This window comes from Nymphalis io, chromosome 2 (assembly GCF_905147045.1).
Source record: "Nymphalis io chromosome 2, ilAglIoxx1.1, whole genome shotgun sequence".
Classification (NCBI taxonomy): domain Eukaryota; kingdom Metazoa; phylum Arthropoda; class Insecta; order Lepidoptera; family Nymphalidae; genus Nymphalis; species Nymphalis io.
In genome coordinates, this window is record NC_065889.1 from 8,363,983 (window position 1) to 8,383,963 (window position 19,981).

At 30.3% G+C, this 19,981-nt stretch overlaps 1 protein-coding gene across 1 annotated transcript in view; it reads right to left on the reverse strand.

The window, feature by feature from the left end:
* LOC126778556 (cyclic nucleotide-gated cation channel alpha-3) overlaps positions 1 to 19,981 on the reverse strand; it is a 103,891-nt gene that overhangs the window by 59,445 nt on the left and 24,465 nt on the right. The window contains exon 3 of the mRNA XM_050502227.1: positions 9,737 to 9,853. Within this exon, the coding sequence (XP_050358184.1) occupies positions 9,737 to 9,740 (4 nt within the window). The 5' untranslated portion in view covers positions 9,741 to 9,853. The remainder of the gene's footprint in view (positions 1 to 9,736; positions 9,854 to 19,981) is intronic.

The following is a 19,981-nucleotide window of genomic DNA, read 5'->3' on the forward strand; positions in this document are numbered from 1 at the left end:
TTTTGCTGGTGAGTTAGTTTCCCGCAACTATTATGGTTGAACCGCGGAAATGAGCAATGACATTGGTTAACAAAAAAACTCATAGTTGATTCTTTCGACGCTAATGGGCTTAGAATGGTTACTATTCTTTATCTCATTATACATTATACTGGTGGTACGGCTTTGTGCAAGCCCGTCTGGGTAGGTACCACCCACTCATCAGATATTCAACCGCAAAACAGCAGTACTTGTTATTGTTTTGTTCCGGTTTGAAGAGTGAGTGAGCCAGTATAATTACAGGCACAAGGGACATAACATCCTAGTTCCCAAGTTTGGTGGAGCATTGGCGTTGTAAGCGATGACATTTCTTACAATGCCAATGCCTATGGGCATTGGTGACCACTTACTATCAGATTACATTTAAATCTACATCTATATAGCCATTAAATGTGCCACGGCTGGGACTCCTCTCCTGTTAAAAAGACCGTTTGCGGTTTATTCAACTGCAAAGCCCCAATACGTTTATCTATAGATGTTTTCATCACTAGCAAGGACAGCATAATTTATAAACACAAATTAAGTACATGTTAAGCACAAGCGCCAGTTATTTGAACTTGCTATCTACGCCTGAGATTAAGTGGATCTTGACCAAGTGTTAAGTGTTACGCCATCGAAAATCTTTTTGATTTGTACTTGACATTTTGTACGTACATTTCAAATATTTTGTACATTCCAACCTCACAGTAAAGGCGGTGATAGTCCACGGGAAAATTCGTAATAGAAACTTTATGGCACATAAAATAACACAGAGTGCGATAGAAACTACACGAAAGTATATGTGTTTATAATTTATTAATTCACGAATAAAAAACTTGGACAAAAATATTTTATTACAAAATTTCTAATATTTTAAATACGTTTTGAAAAAATATATATTTAATATTAAATAACAATACGAGATTAGAAATTACCTAGAACATGATTCCTGACCGATTTCAGCCACGTTCACGAATCTCGATAAAGACTTACAAATACGCAGCACATATTATAGTTTGTCCTAATGTGCACGCTCTTCATTTACTACATGCTGCTAATGGAACGACAAATCTGATACGACTGGAAAGAGTTCAGACGCAGGACTTTTAAGCTAACCATTACACCAACACCTACGTATAAATATATATCTCAATCATTCTACTATACATTTATATAAGTAAAATAAATGCATCTACAATTAAATTGAATATAAAAATCATCTTATACTTAGCACAGGCGAGGAAAGCTGAATAAATTAAAAACTTATAGTTAACTGAAATTCTAAAAATTTCTATTAAACTTTTCATTTCGCTTTTACTACAAGACGTTTTATAGCAGTTCGATAGAAATCCTAGCTATCTTTGATCTCTGAGTAATAAATTAAGACAGTCCGATTCCCGCTTTGATTATTAAAAAGACTTTATTTGTAACGGCATTTTCGAATTATTTTACGTTCAATTTCATTGTAAATTTTACACTTGGTATTTAAAGGTCAAATAAATAAGTACTATATAACAGTGTTTATTAAAACAATACTTTTAAAGAATTTTATGTCAATATATTGTTAAAACGTTATCAAAAAAATATTGGAATAAATATTACAATCTATATTATAAATAAAACAGCTTTAAATAAACGTTCACGTCAAAATCCGTTTAATAAAGGAATACCGGCAAATAGTTCACAAATAATTTAAGGGAAAAGTTCGAGAATCTAATGAACCTTATGATGACAAATGTAAGGTCATAAAAATTCGAACTATTCGGTGTACTCATATAACCGTTACACCTGTTACTCGGCGTTATATTTCAGAACTAAGTGCTCGAAGCTAAATATTTCACGAAAACCTTTATAGTAAACCTAAATCTACTATGAAAAAATAACATTTTAAAGAAAAAAATTGTATATAATTGAGCAATCTTTTACTGCAAGTTAAAACACCGGACTATATTCTCCTATTAAGGTGGACATTTAATGTCATTAAAGTACAAAACAAAACTAAGATATTATATTTAAATTATACTGCACAGTGGTCTAGTGACATATAGGATCGAACTCGGATCAAACTGTACAATGCCATATATGCCAGAAGTAAACATTGTTCGTTACGTTATTCGATTGGTCTTGCTTCTGATATATTGTGTGTGTTGGACTGCTGTCCAGTTGGATCATGAGTATACTTTTTAAAATAAACGCAATAAGTAATACCTTCTTTTCGTCTTGAATAACGTTTAATCTTCGTCGTATTAGCTAGGCCTATCATGGTTATGATTGTCCTACCTTTATTGTAACTGTTATAAAATAATAAAATAAACAAAGTGAATAAATTCAATGAATGCGTCATAATAGGATATTTAATTAGTAAGAACTCGATTTAAATTAAGTTTTTGTCAAAATTTTATGTTCTCAACTCAATCTGGCGTTTATCAATTACTTACTTTTTATTATTTTACTGGTAAAATGAAGCTATAAAATCTAAATTGATTCGCGGACTTAAAATTCATATCCGTCGATTAATGTTTTATATCGCTTGCGCTGTATAAAAAGATACTTTAATATTGTCTTTATTCTTTGTTCAAACCCAATTTTCTAATATTGCTTTTCTAAACATGTGCATGGAACGCTATTGTTATTTAATTCAAGCTATAAAATGTTATCATAAATTCACATATACCCACATGAAACTGTTTAAATAGTTTTTGAAATATATACGAGTATTATCCTTTTGATTTTAATCAGATGAAAGAAAACATACTTACAAAATATTGTTTTCAATAGTTATTATCAATAGCGAGCAGAAACTCAAATTACTCAGGTGATCTGTTCGGACTAATATTCAATTAACGAGTAATAAATTAAACGAACTCTTAACGAACAGTAATATATCAATTAAACAGGTTGGTCGATAATTGGAAAAGACCGAGAGAGAAGAGAGAAGTCTGACGCAGGATCGCCAGCATTGCGTGCTAGTAGAATTATGCTCAAATAAACTAACTTCTAAGTATAAGTATTCAAGCATCAAAAAAATAAACTTTTCAATGTAATTATGTTCTGTAAGTTGTAACTGTAACAAAACAAATTGAATAACTTAATGACAAAACATTCCTTTTTCCTCGGTATAGCCGATATAAAGCCGATAATAATATAGATAATAGCCGAGATGGCCTAGTGGTTAGAACGCGTGATTGTTAAACGATGATCGTGGGTTCAAGCCCGGGCAAGCACCACTGAATTTTCAGGTGCTTAATTTAAACACAAAATAATTCATCTCGTGCTTGACGGTGAAGGAAAATATCGTGAGGAAACCTGCATGTGTCTAATTTCATTGAAATTATGCCGCATGTGTATTCTATCAACCCGTATTGTAGCAGCGTGGTGGAGTAAGCTCCAAACCTTCTCCTCAAAAGGGAGAGGAGGCCTTAACTCAGCAGTGGGACATTAACAGGCTGTTACTGTTTTCAAATAAATGAAATCACTATAATCTTTTGTCTAGCGTTGCTCTGCAAAACTGTCAAACCACGTCAACGTTCAATTTATTGGAGGCAGCAGGGTAACGAGCGCTTATTTGAGACATTCAAGCCTTCGTCACGTAGTAACACGTCGGCTACCTTCAGTACCATTATGCTGATTCCAAAACATTGGTTCTCGTATTGATGAAAGACTGAATTATCTATCGATAAACTTAAATACTTTTATTTTTAAAATATGATTATATTCTTTTAAATCTACATCTTTAGGACTCATCAATTATTTTAACGCCTATTATAAACAAAAGTTAACTATAAGTATTCCACTAGTTACCCAAGTCTTGGAGCTTGAAAAGATTTAGAGCTCCACCAAGCTGCTCCAATGTGGGTTGTTGGATAGATTTACTTAAAATGTTCACCTTCAGGACAGGAAAAATAGATTAGATATCGTGATTGCCAGCACATGGAGAATATTCATTGATAATTCTTGTACTGCCAATATCTTGGTGAACAACTTACCATAAGAAAGCTGATTTGCTCGTCTGCCGTAATGGTGTGGTCACTGGTGATCATTTATCAATAAGTGGCACATTTGCTCTTTTGTCTTTCACAAACAAATTAAGATAAAAAACTAATAACGAAATCGTTGAATAGAAAAGACTTTTCTTGCAAGATGGAAAATTTTCCGAATGATGGACGACTAATTTAATTTTATTTGTTAAAGTGGAACTTTCTTAGCGAGAAGAATAAAATTCAAGGTCGAATTGAATGCAGCGTTTTCATGAAACATTTGTTTTCCTGTATATGGAATCATTTAAACGTATGTTATTCAGAACTCCTTATTAACATAAGTCGAATCAGCCTAAGAGGCTTTCGATCTAATTCGCAATGTTAATCACATGTATAGTATACATTAATCTTAGTACTACGGCTATTTATCCCTAGGCCCCATTATCCCAACTGTCAAACTGTAAACTGACGGCGGGAAATTACTGCCGTAATAACATTGCAGTAACGATATTGTACACAAAAGTCATTTGATTACGGAAATGTAAGTGAAAAATTATTATTTCTACATATATTGAAATTGTCACGGGTAGAAATCCTTGAACCATAAATTATATTTTTTCGATAATATCTACGTGACATTGGCGAAATAATCTGTTTCCTTTTGTCACGTCTTTTTAAAAATGTCTTTATTACAAGGAACCGTATTAATTATTATTTAGGAAAAGTCCTAATTTTTATTGAATATTATTATGCTCATGAGATAAAATATGGTAATGTATCTATTGACAAACAAAAATACATCGAAATATCGTTAGTTTTTAAGTGTATAAACTTAGTAGTACTTTCGAGGATTAGCAAATTTACAACAATAATTATAATCCTATTGAGAAAGAACGCAGGACCAATAGCTTTATGTTTTGTGACTGTTCTGTACTGTGACTAGGAATTTCTTTACACTATTGTTAGATTTTTTAAAATTTCGAACATCACATTAATAACTGAAAGTATAAAATACGTTGTAATATTTGATAATGGCAACAATTTCAACACATTTGTGTGTTGTGTGAAAATTTTTTAATCTTTGTTTGTGTGTTGAAATTGCTAATATATTGACAACATCCTGAAGCAATATAAACTGTTGAATGAAATTACAATACGTAATTGGAACGCAGATAGCCGAGCTCATTTCCTATATATCCCCATTAATTACATTCATGTCCTCATGCACGTTGTGATAATGAAGAAAGTTAGTTAATCCCCCAGTATTTATCTGAGTCGTTTCCGACTCCTCATTGCGCACGTATTCCGCATGAATAATTCAAAGTTATTTACTAAAATAGAAATTCTTATAGCTCTTTGAATAGCGAATTTAACATAGAATTTTTTTTTTTATTTTTTTTTCATCGTCTGTTTATGAAAGAAACACTTATTCGATTCATGGTAACATAAGATTTTTAGTAAATTATTATTATTATAATTTGAAATTCTAGACAAGAAATTCAATTTACACCAATGGTTAATGATTTAACCACGATCATTTTTTTATATATAATATATTATTTTTATTTTTTTAATCAAAAACCAGTAACCAATAATATTTATAAGCATAGGTTATTAAACTCAGGTCGAGGTAATAAAAATATAATTATTTGATTTAAATTCGCACAATTAAGATTCACCAATGTGAAAAAAAAAAATGTTTATTGATTGAAACCAATTATAAATTTAATCATGAGTATAATATATCACAATATAAATTAACCTGCATGCTTAAACAGTAATGGAAAAGTGTTAACGAGGTTCGTGATAAAAGTTTATCTTACAAAATATAAAATGTATTTTTACTGATATTTATTCAGTACTTCTTTAAAAACAGTAATTATTCGGGCTTGCTGCAAAACCACACTTTGAAATAAAATAACCAAACTAACGGACATCAAACGGACTAGCGCAAGTCTTTAGATATCATGTTTATACCATTGTGGTGCTAACAACACGAAGAAAAAAATCTCTTATTATATCTATTTATAGATATTAAAATGTTATATATGTTCGAGATGTGATATATGTTCGAGATTAACAGACTTCGATATTGATTAATCGGTAGCCATGAAAGTTAGCACATAGATGTATATTTACATCTTATAGTAAGTCGCCGATAGATGGCGCTACAGTACATCAACTATACCGTTCAACTGAACTTCATGGCAATTAGTATATATACACAGACTGGACAACGTCTGCCGAGTTTTGATAGCGAGATAAATTGTACATGTATACAAAAAATAAAGTACGTTTTCGTTATTAATATTAATGCTTGGTATATAAAGTATGATTTTTAATAAACACTATCATAACAATATGCTGCAGTACTAACAGGGGAACTAAAACTCTTATGTAAAAAAACTTTGCGCATATTGAAGCAACTTTAAAGTAAATTGGAAAAATCACTTAACATGCGTCATAAAAACAAAAGAGTGATCTTTTGATAATAAGCTTTCAATATTACGTTCACCGTACTTCTATGGGTGAGGTTATTATTTATACTTAGCAGCAATATAATCTTTTTAGCGTTATTTTGCACGAAAATCGCTGCTCGCTTTCTTTGTTGCAATAATTTCGAAGTGCAATTTCTGTGGACGTGATGAGAATACAACTTTAACCTCCAATTATTTAAGTATTACATTTCTATAACAATACAATTGTGTAAGAGGGTGTTAGGTATTCTACGTCCTTTTCAACAAAGAAACAAATAAACAAACTCACGTTCACATTTATAATATTAGTTATGATGACGTATGTACAAAGTTACAAATGTTTCATTGAAACGTTGACGCAAATAGGTTTCACTTCTGTCACGTGTTGCACGCTCGTGGAGTTTTCCTTTTTTTATCGGTCTAATATTATTATTATTTTTTTATAATATGGATAGGAGGACGAGCACATGGGCCACCTGATGGTAAGTGGTCACCGACGCCCATAGACATTAGCATTGTAAGAAATGTTAACCATCGCTTACATCGCCAATGCGCCACCAACCTTCTTAACTAAGATATTATGTCCGTTGTGCCTGTAATTACACTGTCTCTCTCACCCTTCAAACCGGAACACAACAATACCAAGTACTGCTGTTGTACTGGCAGAATTTCAGTGAATTTAGACACATGTAGACTTCTTCACGATGTTTTCTTTCAGCTCCGAGCATGACATGACTTATACTCTTAAGCACGAAATTAAGCACGCCAAAATTCAGTGGTGCTTGCCTAGATTTGAACCCGCAATCATTGGTTAAGTTTCACGCGTTCGCGAAGAATATCTGATGAGTGGGTGGTACCTACCCAGACGAGCTCGTACATAGCCCTACTACCAGTAAAATCATAAGAAGACCTAATTGTTTATATTTATACTGAAATTAAATATTTGTACAAAATAACGTATGTATTTCGTCCTTAAAATATAAATACATTTCCAAGGTTGGTGGTGCATTGATGTTTTAAGGAATGGTTCATATTTCTTTTGACATCAATGTCTACAACCGGTGATGACCACTTACCATGAGGAGCCCATTTACACCTCCACATACCTATATTTAAAAAAATAAAGGTTATCTTTCTGAGATAAAGTTCACTAAAATTAATTTTTTTTTTCAAGTCAAATAGTGACGTTATTCTTACAATATAAATGTGTGGTTTGACATTAAGAACATTTATATGCAGAACGCGAATTGCCTTACCAATATAAATTAATCAAGTGTTAGGCCAACACGCGTAACTTAAATATACTCTTCGCCGCGCCCCGCACTACACAACTCATCAATTTGCTCAGGACTCGTGACTTGGAATCCTGTTAATTAAACTATGCCGCCAAATTAAATCTACGCTATGTAGAAGTATCTCATATAAGGGGTATTCCAGAGATGCGTGCTTCAAAAACGAGAAAAAACTCGTGTGACTTATCGGCCTTATTAAAACTTTAATTTATACTTTTATTATACATCATTAAAAAGTTATGACATACTTTTATATTAAAAAATTTATACTGTCAAGTATTTTTTAACGCGGCTGCTCAATAATATTTGTATGAAATTATATAGTTCGTAAATCTTGAAAAGATATTTTAGCCTTTGTAAAAAAGCGTAGAGTGAGTATTTGTTGATTTTCATGCAGGATAAATAATCAATTTAATCGTATTTAAGTAATAACTATATAAATTTTCGAAAAAGGAAACTACTGAGTTTCCTGCCGATTCTTTTCGGTAAAATCTGCATTTCGAATCGTGGTTAGCTTTACATTTAACTGAAAACTATAACATGACTAATTCAGAAGTACTTTTATGTGCCTCTGGAATAAAGAATATTTAGATATTCATTTTCATTTTTGACTACTGAGCCTGCTGTTGAACTATCCTGTGTAGAATTTCAGTAATACATCCTCGCTTGTATACGTAGTGTGTATTTTTGATATTTAGGTGATTTTTACGTGTTTCAAACGAAAATGCAGGATCTTAAAAATATTATATTAGGTAATAGTAATTAATATGTAATGTCTGTGTCGTATTCAATATTAAGTATATTGAATTCCCCACACACAATTTAATAAAAGATAACGACGTTTAAATGTTTCGTTAAAGACATTTGATTATTTACTTGTTCAGGATTTATTTCCTAATATTCTATATAAAAATTATGTATCCCTATATCAATGACCTATTGTTTTATCCAATGATTTCCGCATAATGTATTATTATTTTCTATATATCTTACTATTTTCTTTTTTACCGATGGTCAGTCAACCACCCACACTACGGTTATTATAATCCCGCTAAACTTCAATACCATATTGTGTTTCAAAGCGCGCACAAGAAATATAACTTCTTGGATTTCATATTTTTCGATGAATTGACAGTGAGAGTATTAAGAATTATTTCTTGCAGTGCTAATGCTTAAAGGCGATAACATTTTTGGCAATGAGAAAATGTTTTATGTCCAAATTAAACTCGGCTCATTACATAATAAATGCACAACATATATGTGAAATATTATGTAGATACATTACATACAATATTCATTCAATGTCGGCTCTGCACGCAACAAAATCATAATATAATACCATGGACAATGACGTGCTCAGACTGTTAATTTTATTAATAATTTAAGCCGATTACGGAAACCTTTTTTGTTTTTTTTTTATCTGACATTTGACATTTGATAATAATTAATTGGAATATAATATTTTTATTTTCTATGAATGACTATTATTTGTCTACTATTTTAATAGCAACAACTAATATACTCATATCATAAGGAGTTACGTTTTTTAAATTTGTTTTTTCTTTTCCAGAACTCACACAAAACCTACTATTTCCATTGATATTGAACATTCATATTCTGTAATAAATTTAGTGTTTGTGTATATATGTGTGTTGTATTGTATTGTGGTTATAAAGTATATATTTTTTGAAATATAGCATAATATTATGTCAAGGTAGTCGAAGAGAAAATTGAATTTGTGGTATTATAAATTCCCATTTTTGCTCCGGTTGCAACATAATGCAAAATGTTAAATTAGTTTGATAATAAATGTAATAAAAATTAACATACTTCTCATTCTCATAAGGAAAATTACGATAAATACCAGTATATATTCTACTTTCATAATATAAAATAAATGTCATGAAATATGATATTTTTATGTATTTCTATATAACCATGTCGGTTGTATTATTAAAAAAAAAAACAAAGTTACCCATGAGACTATGTCGGCTGGCGCCGAGGCTGGGCGCGGGCGGCGAGCCGGCAGGACGCAGCGCGACGAGCGCGCCGCCGCCGTCGCCGCCGCCCAGTGGACCGCCCTCCAGCGCGCCTGCAATATCAAACTACACTGTAAGACGCTGTTAGAAGCCGTTCATATATAAACTATTTAACAATTAATTTAATTAATATGGTATATATAATAATAAATAAAGATGTTGACTTTCATTATGACTTCAACATTACTTGAACAATCACAACGAAAATTGGCGCTTTGGGTTATTTTTAATGAAGAAGGTTTTTATACCAATTTGTTATAAAAACCTTCTTCATTAAAATCAATAGAAAGCATGGTAGCACAACATATTCTATACTGTTCAGCTAATAATTCCTGTTAAATATATAATCAATAATAATTAGAGTAATTTTATTTTATATAATGCTGATTTAAATCATAGTAACTATTGATATAAGCTGTTGAGTATTACTGACTGTAGTATTTATATATTTTTTATTTTTATTTGTATATAATTAAGGCCTAAATGTAACTAATACTCATTTATACAATTAAGACATACGATATGTATATAAACGATAATGAGACGTGAGCTTGTTTTCTGAATTTGGGTATTTTACTTAGCTTAGCTCTAGCATAAACTGTAATGCATACTAATACTATACATGTTACTAATTAGTTAGATTAGTATAAATGTTATGCGTATTGTTTTTGCTTACTTTGTGGTATAAATAATGTAATAAGTTGATAAATAGCAATATTTACAGTAAAATGGATGTGGGCGAAAACAAATTAAAATATATTGACATAACAAATTATATTAGATCGAATTTGATTTACCTATTAATGATGTTTAGGGTACAATTATTTCAACAATGTCGTCTTCTTTTTCCAAACGTCAAATCAATGATGTCAGAAAGAGAGAAATCAGTGTTTATCCAAACAACCGCTAAACAAAGTAAAATACGTGATACGTGTTAATAATTGGTAGTATTTAAGTGTAAACAGTGCAATGGTTTACGGGCCACCTAGTTACGTAAAAGTCACAGGTTTGATTCTGACCTCTATATATACATGTATTCTTTAAGAGAAAATAAATAAAACAAACGAACAAAAATATATTATGTCACCTACAAGGTTACTTTGATATTACTTTTATTTGAATCGATTAGTGTTACGTTTAATTTACAAGAACATTTGTTTTTTTATCGTCCCGAAATAATTGTGAAAGCAACTTGAACAGAAGTTAAGAAAAAAGTATGCATAGTGCAGAGATAGCAAGAATCAGTGAAAACTCGAATGCTTTGAAAAGCAATTCCAGTTCTGAAACACCAATAATATAGACTTGTATCTCATGCACTGCGTCTGTTGTTCATTTCGTCCAAATCTTTTCAGTCGATACGAATATATTACATTCTAAAATAATCTTTATAACCATAGAAATATGGATTATTTTACAATCGTAACTATAGCTAAACAATTAAGAATAAAGACACAATATCATCATATAGAGATGAAAACTATTCATTAAAACATTTGCTTTTCTGGGCGTTTTTATTTATAGGGTCTAATTCAAAAACGTTTAACTGTAGGTAAAGAAAATGATTCAGTGAGTTTTTATTCAATGTGTTTCAGCAGTTTGAAGATCATCAGCTCTTTTGTAGTTGTTAAAAGGATGTGAGCAACTTCTACTGGTATGATGGATTCAGAATTTAATATATTGTGATTTCAAAGACAATAACAATAACATATATACTAACAAAGTATGTCTGACCTGATGATCATCTGGAATCAGTGGGATACATACCTTCTCACCCATTTACAGCAGAGGTTAATGTTTCAGCGCATTGGAATGGTCACAACAAATGGGTTATAGATATGTATTTACTTTTAATGGATTTCGTGACGCGGGTATTGTTTTAATATTTTTTGTTATAAACAAATTACAATATTTACTTTTCCAGATTCTATTGTAACCAGCACCAATAGTCTGCAAAATTCCGACTCAAACTATTGAGTGGACATATTAATTAATAATTTATTTAAAGATTTCACCCACAAATACTAACAGAAGTAGTTGAATAAAAGCTTATAAAAATAAAACAACAAATAAAACTTTGACATGAATAATATAATTATGATAATAAATAAATTGTACCTAATACGGAATAGAAATAACCTGAACTGTTAATGAAGTCAGTTGATATCACGTAATTAAATAGTAACGTGAGTTGCTAATTGCTACTTTAGCTTCAATAATTTTGATAACAATTGAGTAAATTATTGAAACAGTTTATTATTGCGCATTCAATTAAAAGTTATTTGCTTATGCAAACTAATTATAACATTTTGACGTCACAGAAGAACTTCTAATCCAATTAAATTAGATTCAGTTTTGGTTCCTGTTTGGTAAATATAAACGTATTTTATTATCCTAAATATATACGAGTTGGTTATTATGATGTTATATGCATAACTTACTCATATAAATATATTTACTTTCATGGCAATAAGTGTATTTGTATGACTTTTACTCAATCACGGTAAAACTGCTGAATATTAGATATTTCATGTAGCATTTATTTATTTTTTAATTCATATAAAAAGAAAACAAGTCTTTTGTCAAAAAAAGTTTGAGTTTTTACTTTGCTTGAAAGTTAAAAATATACTTTTAATATTGATTTGTAGTTCTCGCTTGTATTAGAGAAAAACGTGTATAAGAAACTTACAAATAACTTTTTATAATAAGGAAATTATTTGAAATGCAACGATCAATTCCATATTAGAACAAAACTTAACTCAACCTTTTAAAGTAAGCATTAATCTAAACCTTTTTAATTAAAACATAATTCAACATACTTTTTTATTTCACATAGGTAGGTAACTTTGCAAGTGCTACCTACCCAGACTTGGACTAAGTCCTACCACCATAATATAATTATAAGATAAATAAAAAGAAAATGCGTACAATACAAATACTTTACTATTTTTAATATAAATTATTTCGTAATATCAGAATTATCTTTAACAATTCTCACGGCGTATTTGAAAACAGCTGTCGATAAAAATAGAACAGGAAATTGATTGGCCCTTTCAGTTTCCAATAAACCGGTGATAAGGGTTCAAGATATAGCGGACACTAGAAACCTCAGAATAGAGAGAGTTAAAGAAGTGTCGTACTGACGTACAACAAACGAAAAGGCTTTCCTATTTATCTGGTTCATATACTAAAGAATACAATTGGCAATGTATAGGAATAAATAGGTATGGCAATACTAAAAATGTGTGGTATTCTATCTATAATAAAATGTTAATAAATGTTATAGTAACTGCCTGTCTCCTTTTAGGGAGAACTTCGAGCTCATTCCACCAAACTGCTCCAATGCGGGTTACCGTGTGTCAAAATTTCACACAGATACAAGAAGTTTATACTTACTACTTAGATTTATAAAGTTTTAAAAATTTTTAATCATTACAAATATTTATATTAATCATTCATTATGTAAGCTAAGCTATTCGTAGTGATGTCGAAAGTGGTTGTGCAATGTGTGTAATCAATTTTTTTACTTATTTTTAGTATTAAAGTTATTATAATTACTGACTGATCTACTTCATCTAAATAATATTTATTTTTGTATACATAATAAATAAGCAAGTGCTCGTTTGCTTGTTTGTAATCTTTTTTAGACACAAATTATTTAGCTAATTGTAGGGCTTAGAGCAAGCCATGTGTAAATACCACCCACACATCAAATATTCTACCTCAAAGAATTAATTCTTGGCATTAATGTGCTACTATTTGTTTGAACGGCGAGTGAGAAACTAAATTATTAACTAAATTAAAAATAAAACTCGAAAGAGTATCTTTACAAAAATAATAAAAATTTACACATATATTCGTCCAAATGTACATATTATATTTTAATACATACATTGACTTGTGTGTTTAAAAATAATGTAGACACGTTAAGGGTTCGTCTCATCGGTACATATCAAGTAAAGTGCAGCACCGAGTATGCTTGCGAAAGAATCCGAGAATCGAGTACGCGTACGTACACTCAAAAAATTACGGTCGCACAGAAAATTCCTGTAGAGCTATGTCAGAAATATATGTAATATTGACTATAACAATTAAGGTATAATATTACGGTACCACTTTATTTTTCTATTTACCATATAATTAAAGAATATACACATTAAATAAGCGTGTCACGGAAAGTTTTCAAACTAAATCTTACAGAATAGCTTTGAAGCACGCTAAGATTTGCGCCTCTGTCCACTTTAATTCTCTAGAGGAGTCGTTCAGCTTAATTATTTTAAATTATAATTAAAATGCAATGTTGTTAATTAATTGATAATTGTGAAAATGACCTGCGTTGTGCTTTTTAAGGTATGCCTTGGCCATTATAAATTTGAATTTGTAGGTTAGAATCTAAAAAATAATTAGAATACATAGATCTTAAGCTTATCACATTTAATACTTCCAAAATAATCTTTGTTCCGATTTAGAAATTGTTATAGGGGTTGAACGACGCGCAAGGGAGACATCACCTTACTTTATACCCTGTAATGTCTACATCAATCGTCACAATTATAGGGATCCATTAAGGAAACCCATAGTACCGTAAATTATATAGTTTGCTAGTTTACAAGGCTTCATTGGGAAATGTTATATATTACTTCATTACCATTAGGTAATTATCACTAATTACGAAATGATAATGATTATAAAAAAATATAGATACGACGGAACTGTAAAGGAGGCTGTATTTGGCTATTAAAAATAACATACAAATATTTAAAAAAAAAAATTAAAGCTCATCACTCATATGCACTTCAAAATGATTATGACAAAGGCTCACAAACTCAGAACTTGCTGCAATTTTCGGGCAAAATAAAACAAAGAGAAAACAGATTTGGAAATTGCCGCTAACTTGCGAGATAACCCCATCCATGGAAGTACGAGTACAGTGGACAAAATATTGGAGGCTTATTACTAAAAGGCCACTCTTTTGTTTTTATGGCGCATGTTAAGTGAATTTATGACTGTAATTTTTCCAGTTTACTCCTTTGTTACTTTTATATGCGCAAAGTTTATTACATAACAGTTATAATGTCCTTTTAGTACTGCAGCATATGGTTGATATTAAAGCTGACACTATAGTATTATCAGGTTTAAAATCGGAGTCACATATTTTAAACATTTTTATTTTAAACATATTCTTATTTATATAAACTCTTGTTGCAACAATTTTTATTCTAGAAATAACTTTATATTGATTTAAGTCCATCTAAGTAAGTACTCACTCATCAGACATTGTACCGTCAAACAGCAATACTATACAATAATAGTATTGCTGTGTTTTGGTTTTAAATGTGAGTGAGCCAGGCACAAAGGACCCAACATATCAGTTCCCAGGTTTGGTAGCTCATTGGCGATGTAAGGAATGTTTCTTAATGCGCCAGTGTCTTTTGGAAGTGATGACCACTTATCATCGGGTGGCCCATTTGTCCGTTCGCTTAAAAATTACAAAAAAATAACAGCAAGCTTTAAGTATTGTACAAACCACACAAAAATTCAATTTTTGTTTCAATATATTGCAATCATTAAATTCTAATGCTATCATAATTTCGCAAGGCTTTGCTTTCTAACATTATGAAAATACATTTGATAAAAGTTTATACAAATTTACAGTAACAGTAAGAGGCTGAAAAGATTTAAAAAAAGAAAGAAAAAAAAGTGAAAAATTTTAAAATGTTATAAAAATATTTAGTAAGCAACAATGTGTAGTTTTTTTTCTTAACTTATTAAATACTTCTGTAACGAACTCTCTTCCGATTTATTGAAAATTGAGAGTGACTGTGTGAGTGTATTGTAAATGTGTGTAACATTTAACTATGTAATCATCACAAATATTTCTTTTATTCATTCATTATGAAAGCTAAGCTATTCGTAGTGATGTTGAAAGTGGCTGTGCAAAGTGTGTAATCAATTTTTTACTTATTTTTATTATTAAAGTTATTATAATTGTACTGGTTACTGACTTAACAATTCAAAAAACTTCATCTAATTACTATTTATTGTTGTATACATAAGCAAGTAATCGTTTGCTTGTTTGTAATCTTTTTAGACACAAATTATTTTGGTAATTTTAGGGCTTCGAGCAAGTGTTTTCAAAATTGACAATTAAAATACTGATAAATATTTACATTATGGTCGAGGTCTCGGGAGAGGATATTGGTTTTCTTGTAAATCCTAGATAGTAATAAATCTAGAATCGCACCGCCGGGAGAAAAAAGGAAATCTTTAAATCAATTAACTAGCAACGACTTCTAGAATTGTAAATAAAATTGAAAATTAACGTTGTAAACAAGAAAATCTTCTAGGTACTCTATTTCTTAATTTCCTTTTATTAAAGAAACATGGAGTTTTCTTTGTTAATTACCGCAATTGAAATGAATGCCATTGAAAACATTTGAATATTTAAATCCCTTAAATAGTTGTGGTATAATTCCTCAAGTTTTAACTGAAACGCATTATAGCGAGTGAATAGAATAATTTAGTGAATTCTTACGAAATAATGCAATATCACGGAATTGCATAAGAAGCAAATTTATAAAGACGTCCGCGCTCAACTCTATCAGAACTTTACATCTTCCTAACTTGGCTCGAAATATAATGACAGCAACGTTAAATTTTTAGGCACTTTTCCAAGTTTTAAAGCCACGAGAATACCTAACTCGGTTAATATTAGTACATCAATCAAACACAACTATCAGATTATTTTAAATGTTAAAATCATTAATCTTTTGTTTTAAAATGAATTATTGAAATAAGACCAAACGGTAAAGACTATTAATATTGAACGAATATATTATGACAATAAAATCAATCAAAATGAATTCTATTTAAGGAGGCTCTTACAGGCAATTTTCAAGCTTCATTTTATAAGATTGACTAAGCTAGTTCATTAAAATGAATTTATATTCCGAATAAAAATGGCAATAAATTGACTAATAACTCTCTCGCTCTTACATTCGTTGGATATCGCAATGGTTGCGATACATATGCATTTAGTATGAAAATTAAGGAATATTAATTTTACTAACTTTTATTATCTATTATTTATTTTACTAAATAAAATTTCTATTAATTATCTGTCTGATGCAGTCAGTAGCGATTGTAAATACTCGCTCGTTCCTAAAGTCGTTGAAGGACGTCTTTATATATTTTTATTGTAAATAACATTCAAGTTTTCTCACAAGTCACAACAAAAGAATCCGTTGTGTTGCATTTACTTAAAATTTTCTGTTGAAAGAGAAATACAATTTTCTAAGGGGGCCTTGAAGCGTTACGATCTGCAATGAAGCTTAGTGGGTGACTGAACTGTAGGTCAAAGTTCTCAACTCGATACTCAATCGCCTAGAAAAAGCTCTTGAAAACTGTTTAGACGATAAAAGAAAGAAATATAAAAAAAACTTTAAGAAACTATACGAAGTGAATTGCAAAGTTATAGGACTTAGAATACTTACAGTATTCGTTCAACTTTTATTAAGTTCATAACAAACAATATCTTTTTTATTTGAAATTGATATTTATATGCAGAAATCGTAGAGAAGTCAATATAAACGCCAATTGTATTCTCCTCTATTCGAACTTCATAATATTCATATTGAGAAACTTAGAGTGCTAATCAGATTATTTAAATTGTTTTTTGTCTTGTTGGGAAAATTATTTTAGATTACATACGTCACTTAGCACGGTCTAAGAGTTCTTAAGATATATTTTAATGTTAACATTTTTAAACTACTTAACTTAATCCATATATCATGTTTAAACTTAAAACTATAAGTTTAATGTAAGTTCTACAATATTTATAATTTTAAATAATATCCAAGAATATATATAATTTCAAAACATCAGTAACAGCCTGCGAATGTCCCACTGCTGAGCTAAGGCCTCCTCTCCCTTCTTGAGGAGAAGGTTTGGAGCTTATTCCACCACGCTGTTCCAATACGGGTTGGTGGAATACACATGTGACAGAATTTCAATGAAATTAAACACATTCAGATTTCCTCACGATGTCTTCCTTTACCGTCAAGTACGAGATGAATTATCACCACAAATTAAGCAGATGAAAATTCAGCGGTGCTTGCCCGGGTTTGAACCTACGATCATCGGTTAAGATTTACGTGATCTTACCACTGGGCCATCTGATGTTGCTCAAAACATCAGATAGCATCATTCTGTGGATACTTATATAAGTATATAGTAAAATATATTTCAAATTCAACTATATACGTACATAAATAGCACACTGATCTCTTCAGAACAAATTCAGACCTAAGTGTGGCTCGAAGCTATTTCAGTTTGGGAAACAATGCGATCGCCATAAACCTTCAACTTGAACAGAAGCATGGCACCGTTAGCAATTTTCAGTAAGAAGTAATTCGTATATAAGTTTTTCATTTAAAACATTGATTATTAAATAAAATAATACTAAGCAATTTTCACTAATTTAATTTATTGTTTCATTTTTTTAGTACCTTTAAAGATCATATTATATTAATTCTAATATTGTTATTAATTCAATTTGAAATGCTAAAATTAATATAAGAAGCTGTGATTTTTTTTTTATTATTTCTATGTAACCATTATTAATGATTTATATAGTAATTGTATTAATTAAAACACAAGAAAAAAATATCGTACAGGCTAGAGCCTGTACGATATTTTTAAAATTTTTCCATTTTTAAACTATTTTAATACATTACATCAAATTCGTACTTATTTATTTTCAATTTGAAAATTGTATCGTTCCAAGATAACACCTGTATATGTAAGCCGTATATGTGTCTATCAAGATAACCCAATAGTTTATTATTTTTTATTATTTCAGTACGAACATGAAATCATAAAATATATTATACTTTTTAAGGTAAGTGCTACACAAAGTAAATTTTTGAAAAATGCTCAACGGAGGGTTGATCTCGATTTTGATTATAACAATCTAATCACTACATTTTTTATTATTTAAATTGTATCAGACAGTTTTATATATAGAAACGGTTTCACCAAAAAATCTCTTAGAACTTAGTTTTAGTAATTAATTAATTATTTTCAACAATAAATCGACTATACAATGTACTAAATACACTACTATTAAAGGGTCGCGTTAATTTCGAAACTAGCCATCATTCAAATAAAAAGAAAACGGATGATTAGTGACTACAAAAGTCAATTTTCCTGACTTCTGATCTGGCAGCTAGCCAGGAGCTTTTACAGGAAATAAGTTAATACCTATACACGGCGAAATAAAGCAGATAAGTGAAAATTTTTCCATTTTATCGAGTCATTACGTCGCCGGTGTTGGAGAAGTCTATTCACCATCTGGCGATATTTTATGGCTGTCTATAATTAACTTGCTGTTAGCACATTCGAGGCGAACGTCTATCATGTCCGGGGTTGTGGTCTTGATTAAAATACAAATTACTGATTTCATACCCCACAACTAGTATATATTTTATGGTATTTACAATTTGGTCATTATAATAAAAAATGAAATTTCAAACTAGTACAATATCACGGATTAGTTTACGTTAAAAATAATAGCAATGCTTGTTTATAAGGAATTACCAACAATCCTATGTTACTTTTTAATTAACTTTGAGGACCGCAATAGCCTAGGAACCTGCGACTATGCCCATCGCTACACTACCTATATACAATTGAGGTGTTGACGCTATTTTACGTGATTTTAATTATTATTAGCATAATATTCTAGTTTGCTATTCATTTACCGTTCATGCTACGACACTTTGAAACTCAATATCGCATTCCGTTTACAAAAGTATTTCAATTTTAATGTTTAAATTCTTCAAGCTTCACATGGCTCTAATAATAAAATTAATTAATAAGTTAATTTTGTTTTGAAAAATTGCGTTTTTTTTTTTGGAAGGACCCATATAGCTAAAAATCTAATCAATGTTAAATGAGCAATTCTTGTATATATGTTAATTTATTTCGTGTATCTCAGAAACGGTTCTTAAAATGTGGCTCAAAGTTTATTTTATTACACATATTTATAAAAATATGTTTATTTTTTTGTTGAATGTTGCTGAAACTTTTGACTCCGCTGGCCTTGACTGCATCACCGGGCGGGAGGTCGTGTACTGAGACTCCAGCCAGATGTCGAGTCCACTTAAGGGCTCAGAATGCGCACG